The 9,045-nt window shown below is 45.8% G+C and overlaps 1 protein-coding gene across 1 annotated transcript; it reads left to right on the top strand.

Moving 5' to 3' along the window:
- Nucleotides 1–591: 591 nt before the first annotated feature.
- LOC100015203 (tubulin alpha-8 chain) lies at nt 592–8,739 on the top strand. Its single transcript, XM_001369303.4, has 5 exons — nt 592–731; nt 2,212–2,434; nt 4,434–4,582; nt 6,221–6,901; nt 8,347–8,739. Exons 1-5 carry the CDS (start codon nt 729–731, stop codon nt 8,638–8,640), a joined length of 1,350 nt encoding a protein of 449 aa, XP_001369340.1. The 5' UTR covers nt 592–728; the 3' UTR covers nt 8,641–8,739.
- The last annotated feature ends 306 nt before the right edge of the window (nt 8,740–9,045 follow it).

The following is a 9,045-nucleotide window of genomic DNA, read 5'->3' as shown; positions in this document are numbered from 1 at the left end:
GACAGAAATTGCAGACAGATGCGCTCTGGACTACAGCTGAATCGGGACTTTGAGATGGGTGTGGGTCTCCAATACTGAGCTCAATCAATCTGAAAACTGAAGATAGGCAAAGAAATAACCCGGAGATACTTTTTCAGCAGAAGGCAAATAATTCCGAATGTATCCACTGAACTTCCAGAAAACTGTCCCTTAGAACAAATTAAAAAACCACTCAAATGATTCCACTAAGAGTTTCCCAGGGTGTATATTGAGGCCAAACTCCAAACTAAATTCCAGTTACTCCTATGGGCAGATGAGGGTCACCTGGGGGTGGGGGATCGCAGGGAAGCCAAACGCCTACTCCTCCCTTTGATGATCTTCTTGCTACACACCGGGAGTAGGTGGGGTAAAGGCTCTGGCCCTAGGTCCGAAGGTGGACAGTCGCCTCCCTTTCCCTTTTACAAACTGCCCAATGAGCAGCTTCGGCGGGGACATTTCATAAGCGGCCGCCCAGTGAGGGAATGAGGGGCGGATTTCCTTGAGGGCCTGGCCCAGTGAGAAAAGTGGAAAGTGGGGCCCGGCTCTGCAGCCAGCCCAATGGGAGCCGAGGTGAGGGCAGGGCCTGAGGCTCGGCGGGGCTATATAAGCCACCGCTAGAGGTACGCGCTCTCCAATTTGCTGTGTTGGCAGAGACCCGTAGCCTGTCTACAGTCAACAGCACCTTCCTATCTTCACACTTCGGAGCAACCATGGTGAGAAGAGGACTGTACGGAAGGGTCTGGGCTGCTGGGAGGGGGCACTTTCCTACCCACTTTCCAGGGACTTGGTTATGGGGAAGCCCCTAACTAACTCGTCTGAGGGCACTCCCAGATGGAGTTTCGGCGAGATGGGTCGCGCTGTAGGAATCTAGGCTGATCCCTTGGAGAGGAGGGGAAAGTAGAATAAGCTGTTCATTTACTAACTCGCCTTGTCGGATTGCTGGCCCCAGCCCCCTTCCCCCCTTTTAAATACGCTTGGAGGTCTCTTGGGATTGATCAGGCAGGAATTTCTAACCCCTGCCCTTATCTCACTTTTCTGGTGGAGAACAAAGTCTCCACCGCCCTTGGAGTTTGGACTCCCTGAAGGCGGAGTGAGGGAGGCAGGAAACTCAAAAGATTTCTCCTGCTCTTGGTTAAAGGGTTCTGGGGCCCCTTGGTCTGATGCCAGTCTGGAGGCCGCAGCACTCACTAGGATGGAGGAGGGGGGCGGGGTGCAATGTGAAGTTTCAAGCTTCTTGACTGTACTAGTTGCGTAAGATTTGGGGCTTCCCTGATGTTGCCCCTTCCAGCGCAACAGGAAAAATCTCCCTCCGTGTGCTGGGTCCCTTTAAATATTTGAAGGGCGTCTTGTGGTACAGTCAATCTATCCTGTCCCATGCGCCTGCCAAGTTTCCCAAATCCTGCCAGCAGGGGTCAGCGCCCTTTAGGAACGCCTCCTTTTTGCCGCTGAAAGGTGCTGATGTCCTTGGTGGAAGGGGAGAGGGAAGAAGGAGGAAAAAAAAAAGTTTCAAACATTTAAGCCGAGCTACACAAGAACTGATTACCCCGGAGGAAGCCAGAAGGAACCCTCTCTTTCTAGACTCCAGAGAGTGACTTGATCTCTTCCAGTTTGCTTTTTCCCATTGTGCTATAGAAGGTGGAGACAATGGCCCACTCGGAGGGCTGGGGAGCGGGGAGGATGCCACAGGGGCTGTCTAGCCTTCTTGGTTTTACGCATTTCAAAGTGGTGTAAGGTCCTTGGCCAATCAGGCTCCCTCTGACTGGAATCTAGAAGTCAGGTCTAGCCTTTCCTAATTAGGGAAAAGGAACTTGCCTGCCTGTTTGGGCAGGAGAAGGAGGGGGAGGGTGGACTAGAGGTCCACAAAGGGGACTGGTTCATAGCAATTAGTCTTTGTACAGGAAGCCAGGTATTCTGGAGGCTTAGAGTATGGAGCCAGTGCCCGGACCAGACTCTTTAAGCACAGCATTGTCCATAACAATTCCCCTTCTTCAGTTAGCAGGTGATACTGCTTTCCTGGCTGGGTGGGAATGAGGATTGGGTCAACGAAGCTGACTTGCTAGTAGGAGATAGCAGAAAAGGTGCTGTTATAACAATAAATCCTTCAAAATCTTCATTTCCCCACTTCTTCCCCTAACTCGAAAAACAGGATAAAAAAACCTCTGCTCATCTGTGCCTTTTTTCTCCCCCAAACAGCGTGAGTGTATCTCTATCCATGTTGGCCAGGCTGGAGTGCAGATGGGCAATGCCTGCTGGGAATTGTATTGCTTAGAGCATGGTATCCAACCCAATGGTACCATGTCCAGTGACAGGACCTTGGGGGGTGGTGATGACTCCTTCAATACCTTCTTCAGTGAGACTGGGGCTGGCAAGCATGTCCCCAGAGCAGTCTTTGTAGACTTGGAGCCTGCTGTAATAGGTAAGGAGTTTTAAAAAAGGAACCCTGTTTGGGGGAAGGGAGGGGAGAGAAAGAAAAGCTTCTCCTTGCCCTGGGCCCCAAAGCCCTTGGGGAACCTGGCTTGGGAAATGAGGATGGAATGGAATCCAAGCCATTCTGCTTGCCAAAAACAACAGGGCCCGTCTGCTGCTCTTGCCACTGCTGCCTCCAGGAGAGAGCAGTGCTGAAGACCCTGGGTTTCTTCCTGTCCTGGGGCCAGGGAGGGAAGAAATTCCCCAAAGCACCAATGACTTCAATCTCTGCCTTGTATCTAGAGCTGCTTTTAGCTGGCAGTGGATGGAGCAGTCCTCAAAAACATTCAGTAGAGTTAATCATCTCCATGTGGGTGGAAACTGAGAGCCAGGTATTCTTTCAGCCAGCCTGATGGATGGGGCAGGAGAACCAGGAACAGAAGCTTCTCCCTCTTTCTGCTCCCACTCAGAGGGACAGAGGTACCTCCTCCTCCTTCCAAAAAAAATAACAGTTCCAGATTGGCTAATCTAAGGGGATGTGATTCTCACAAAATGGTGGATGCTTAACTAAAAGAATTTAACCAATACTTCCAAGCAGGGGGGGTTGGTTGAATTCACTGTTGCTGGCTCTGTGGGCTCTTCAATGCCTTTCCTCTTAATTCAACTGGGCCTCCTTGGCTTCCTGCCCCGTGAACCTCCCACCTTTCTAAAACCATTGCTGAAAACAGCAGGTGACAAGGTGGTAGTGTAATCCTGATGCCTATCTGGCTTACTGTTTTTTATTGTTATTAACAAGAGCAGCAACATTAATAATAATCATTTCTAGATGCATGGCAGAGATTGGGGTCATCAGTGCTTTGGTGAGGAATTTCTTCCCTCCCTAGCCTCTCGGCACAAGAATCCTGAACCCTCAAAAACAACAATAATAACCAGTACTTATCTAGCACTTTAAAGGTTGCCAAGTGCTTCTCAAATGTTATTTTGTTTTCTCTTCATAACAATCCTGCGAGGTAGATAACTATTATCATCCCTATTTTATAGATGAGGAAACTGAGACCCAGGTCAACTTAGTTAAGTGTCTGAAGCCAGATATAAATTAATTTCTCTTTGACTTTTACCCAGTGGCTCCACTGGGCCAATTAATGAGTTTCAAGTTAGTAGTAGAACTAGAATTGAAGAGATCTGGGTGTTCAAATCCTGAATGCTGCTAGACATGTTACTTTCTTCTTTGACTGCCCGTAATAGTATTCCTTCTATGTGCTCCACAGGATTGTTATAAAAAGCACTTTTTAAGCTACAAAGAAATATAGAAATGTTTCCCCCATTCTAGAATTAAAGACTTAAAAAAGTTAAATGTTGATATTCAGTTGTTTGAGATTCTTCCTGACCCCATTTCGCTTATCTTGGTAAAGATACAAGAGTGGTTTGCCATTTCCTTCTCCAGTTCATTTGACAGGTGAGGAAACTGAGATTAACTGGGTTAAGTGACTTGCCCAAAGTCACATAGCTAATGAGTGATTTAAGTTCACATTTGAACTCTTGATGAAAGTCTTCTCCACTCCAGGTCTGGTGCTCTATCCACTGCGCCACCTAGCTGCCCAAAGGTTAAATATCTCTTGCTTTTCCTTTACCCCAAACTCTCAAATCCACTGACCTAAAAGTCTGAAGTGAAAGGCTTGGGATAAGCCAGGCTCTTTCTCCATTCCAACCTATTTTCTGTGATGAAATTCATTAGGGGACGGTAATGTTTTAGATATTTTGCAAAATATATTCTGCTAGGGAAGATCAAATTTGGCTTTAGACCTACTAGACACCAAGCAAGTCATTTAACCACTGTCTGAGGTTCTTCTAGTGTAAAATGGGCATCATAGCACCTACCTCTCAGGGTTGTTAGGATCAAATGAGATAATGATCCTAAAGCACTTCACCATGTTTTGTATATAGTAGATGCTTTAAAAACTGTTTAGTTCCTTCCACTAACCTGTCCTTTCTTCCCTTAATCCTCACAGATGAGGTTCGGACCAGCATCTATAAACAGCTGTTTCATCCAGAGCAGCTGATCTCTGGCAAGGAAGATGCTGCTAATAACTATGCCCGGGGCCATTATACTGTAGGGAAGGAAATAATTGATCTTGTATTAGAGCGCATCCGAAAACTGGTGAGCTGGACAAACATGGCATCCTCCCTTATCTCCCACAACCCCTACCTTCCTCCTAGTCATCACTAGACAAAAAGTCTTTGGGATCGTAGACAAAAGTCTTTGGGACCTTAGGTTAGGAGGACAAGAGTAAAGGAAAACAAGACCTCCCTTGCCAGAGAACAATGGTTCCCCAGTCTTCTTTCAAGGCTGACCATTTTTCTGGTGTCTGCCCCTCCCAAGGAAAGGTCACTTAGAGAGCATCAATGAATAATGTTCTGAAAGAGAAGATACTCTCAAATTGTGATTAAACTGGGGAAGGGGGGAACCTAGAATAAAGAATAGAACCTGTCCATAGAGTGGGGTTTTTAACCTTTTGTGTACGTCACAGACCCCATCTTGGAATGTGCCAGTGAAATCCTGGACCATGCCCACCCCCAGTTAAGGAACTCAGCCATAAGGAAAATCATCCATCTGAGCCTCTTGCTTAGGGAGATTTCTTGATTTATTGTCTCTTTCGGTCCTTCCTCAAACCTGGCAGGTCTGATAATCTATTTGAGCTATGTATCAGATCCAGTCCTCTTTTTTTTTCCCCCTTAAACCCTTGCCTTCAGTTTTGGAGTCAAAACTGTATATTGGCTGCAAGGCAGAAGAGTGGTAAGGGCTAGGCAATGGGGGTTAAGTGACTTGCCCAGGGTCACATGGCTAAGAAGTATCTGAGGCCAGATTTGAACCAAGGACCTCCTGTCTCTAAGCCTGGCTCTCAATCCACTAAACGACCCAGCTGCCCCCCCCCCATTTATTTATTATATTATTATTATTTATTGCTATATTTCTTATATTATTATTATTTATCATAAATAAATAATAATTTATTATTAGAATAAATTATTATTCTAATAATTTAGAATAGGAAAATATTCTAGATTAAATTTTTATTTAATTTAGAATATTTTCCTATGGTTACATGATTCATGTTCTTCCCCACCCCCATTCCATAGCCAACAATCAATTCCACTGGGTTTTACATGTATCATTGATCAAGACCTATTTCCATATTATTGATAATTGAACCAGGGTGATCACTTAGAGTCTACATCCACAATCATATCCCCATGACCCATGTGATCAAGCAGTTGTTTTTCTTCAGTGTTTCTACTCCCACAGTTGTTTCTCTGGATGTGGAGAGCATTCTTTCTCCTATGTAGATCCGGCCCATTCTAAATCCTAGCAAACAGAGGGAGTAAGGAGCCCCCATTGGCCCATGGCCCCACACCTCTGATTATCTTTTGTCCTCATCCATAACTGCTTGACATGTCTGTTTTTCAACTGCTTAATTGTACTCAACAGCCTGGAAAGTTAGTAGTTAATCTTGCTAGAAATGTGGAGGCTGTGGGATCCTGGGGTAGCCAACAATTGTGGCTTATCCCCATTATGTCTGTATAGCTCCCTAAGATCCTTTAATTATCTCCCAGATGATCTCCCTAAAAGCTACTAAGATGGGAGAAAGTATGTTCTTTTATGGTTTTTTAAAAGGGAATTCTTTTCCCAAATGGGGGAGGGGTGTGTGATTATCTCCTTATTCATTTGAGAGGGTTTTGTAGTCTTTCTTATCTGACTTAACTTGACATACGCGTTTTCTTCTTTCCTACCCATCAGTCGGACCAATGCACAGGACTGCAGGGATTTCTGATATTTCACAGCTTTGGGGGCGGTACAGGTTCAGGCTTCACCTCTCTCCTGATGGAGAGACTCTCTGTTGACTATGGCAAGAAGTCCAAGCTGGAATTTGCCATCTACCCAGCCCCACAGGTATCCACAGCTGTGGTAGAACCTTATAACTCCATCCTAACCACTCACACCACACTGGAGCACTCAGACTGTGCCTTCATGGTGGACAATGAAGCCATCTATGACATCTGCCGCCGGAACTTGGACATCGAGCGCCCTACCTACACCAATCTCAACCGCCTCATCGGCCAGATAGTCTCTTCCATCACTGCCTCCCTACGCTTTGATGGTGCCCTCAATGTAGACCTCACTGAGTTCCAGACCAATCTGGTGCCTTATCCTCGAATCCACTTCCCCCTTGTCACCTACTCGCCCATTGTCTCTGCTGAAAAGGCCTATCATGAGCAGCTTTCTGTAGCGGAGATCTCCAATGCCTGCTTTGACCCCTCCAACCAGATGGTGAAGTGCGACCCTCGTCATGGCAAGTACATGGCTTGCTGCATGCTCTACAGAGGTGACGTGGTACCTAAGGATGTCAATGCCGCCATTGCCACAATCAAGACCAAGAGAACCATTCAGTTTGTAGACTGGTGTCCCACTGGCTTCAAGGCAAGTAGGAGGGGCAGGGGAGGGAGCGATGGTGGGTGATGACCCAGATTCCCAATATTTGACTTGGAATACATTGACTGTAAAGTTATTCATCTTCCCTGAACTTGCATGGTCAAATGGAGAAAGGAAGGTCGGGAGTTATTGGATGCTCAGGGAATACAAACTCGCTTCATTGAACTTGAGGCAACCAAGACTAAGAAGGTAGAGCTCCTGCCCAGACATCCCTTGATAAATAGATCAGAAATTAAGACAGCAACTTAAGTTATTGGTGAAGGCAGAGTGACTCTGTTACCTCTTTTTTGTATCTCCAAAGCTTAGCACAGTAACTACTATGTAGCAGATACTAAATAAAGATTCATTGAATTCAATTGAAACGAATTGAAAGGTCCTTGGTCCTTTTAAACTCCCCCTCTTTCACTTGCCATAGAAGTCAAGGGTAGGAGCAACCCCAACTTGAGGTGTCACTTTTGACTTAGCTTTGCTCTCACAGGTTTTAGAATGCAGACCTTGGGATTCTTGATCGCTGTTTAAAAAGAACTTGAATCATGTAGTCCCCACCCTGTCTCATCTTACAGAAAAGAAAATTGGCAACTTGTTGGTTCCCTGTGGGCCTGAGGCATCGCAGCTAGTCAGTGTCAGGACTGAGACTAGAATTTAGTCTTTTAATTACTGTCGAGTTCACCCCCAAATCATTACTGTGTTGTGTCCCAGAAGTATATATTTTAAAACTGGCAGTCTCTCAAATAATGAGTAATTTACATTCTAAACAATTTGGAAAGACTACTTGGATATCTCTCTCTCTCTTTTTTAAATCCTTACCTTCTATCTTGCAATCAATACTATTTATTGATAGTAAGGCAGAAGAGTGGCAAGAACTAGGCAACTGAGGTGAAGTGACTTGCCCAAGGTCACACAGCTAGGAAGTGTCTGAGATCAGATTTGAGGTCAGGACCTCCTTTGTCCAGGATTGACTCCCTATCCACTGTGCTACCTCAATGCCCCTTTGGATCTCTTTACTTTGTTTGGTCGCTAGGGCCTTAGAGGTAGCATATAATGTAATGGGTATATATGAAGTATAACCTTGTGAGTAACTTTTTATCTTACTGGAAAGATGAGTCAAAGCCACCACCATCATTAAGTTATAAATTCTATTGAATGAAGGGTGTCTTTGGCCCTCTCAAAAGATGGGAGTCTCTTAAAGTAAAGAAGACAAGCAGGCTGCATCATCCTAAAAGCAGCAGGTTCAGCCTGGAAACCAGGCTTTCTCTGTGGCAACGTTGCCTGAGAAAGGGAGACAGTCAGGAGTGGTGGCATGTTTACCTGTCAGGGAGCATCTGTCCCCGTAGAGATGTAGAACCTACTTCAAGACCAAAGACCTCCCCAGGTCAACATTTGAGAACTGAGGAACTCGGCAGCCAGAGCTAACTTCCTTCTGTCTCTTTCAGGTTGGCATCAATTACCAGCCCCCAACTGTGGTGCCGGGTGGAGACCTGGCAGAAGTGCAGCGGGCAGTTTGCATGCTAAGTAACACGACTGCCATTGCTGAGGCATGGGCCCGCCTGGATCACAAGTTTGACCTTATGTATGCAAAGCGGGCATTTGTACACTGGTACGTGGGTGAAGGCATGGAGGAGGGAGAATTCTCTGAGGCCCGGGAAGATTTGGCTGCCCTGGAGAAGGATTACGAGGAAGTAGGCACAGACTCTATCGAAGGAGAAGATGAAAGTGAAGAATTCTAGAAAGCATCCAGCAACCAACCTCAGTTGACCTTGTCTGTCTTTTGTGTCTTTCCCTTTTCCTACCACTCCAAAATAAAGTCTTTTCTTATTTGCAATAAATGTGAGACTTTGTCCCTCCCTACCCCAACATGGGTGCAACTCTAAAGGCTGCAAACTTTGCTGCTTTGGCCCTTTATTATTCTTTCTCTCCCTTAGCTGGACTGAACGTAGATCAGGAGAATGAGAACTTTGAAGGTGGATGATTGGGACTCCATGCTACCCTCTCCTAGTTCTTCCACATTTTGACACGGAAATTAGGATTATTCTTCCTGTGGCCATTAGGGGGGCTTAAATGAGACTGTCAGAAGTCTCTCACCTCCCAGGACAACTCCTGTTTTTAGACACATCTTCCCATGAACATTTAGC

Source organism: Monodelphis domestica, chromosome 2 (assembly GCF_027887165.1).
Source record: "Monodelphis domestica isolate mMonDom1 chromosome 2, mMonDom1.pri, whole genome shotgun sequence".
Classification (NCBI taxonomy): Eukaryota; Metazoa; Chordata; class Mammalia; order Didelphimorphia; family Didelphidae; genus Monodelphis; species Monodelphis domestica.
Note: the sequence above shows the minus strand (reverse complement) of the source record. Positions and strands in the feature narration are given on the sequence as shown.

Bases quoted from the DNA above. Each gene is read 5' to 3' on its own strand.
- LOC100015203 (XM_001369303.4), top strand. The intron at 2,435-4,433 runs GTAAGGAGTTTT...TAATCCTCACAG, and splicing joins CTTGGAGCCTGCTGTAATAG to ATGAGGTTCGGACCAGCATC. The intron at 6,902-8,346 runs GCAAGTAGGAGG...TGTCTCTTTCAG, and splicing joins GGTGTCCCACTGGCTTCAAG to GTTGGCATCAATTACCAGCC.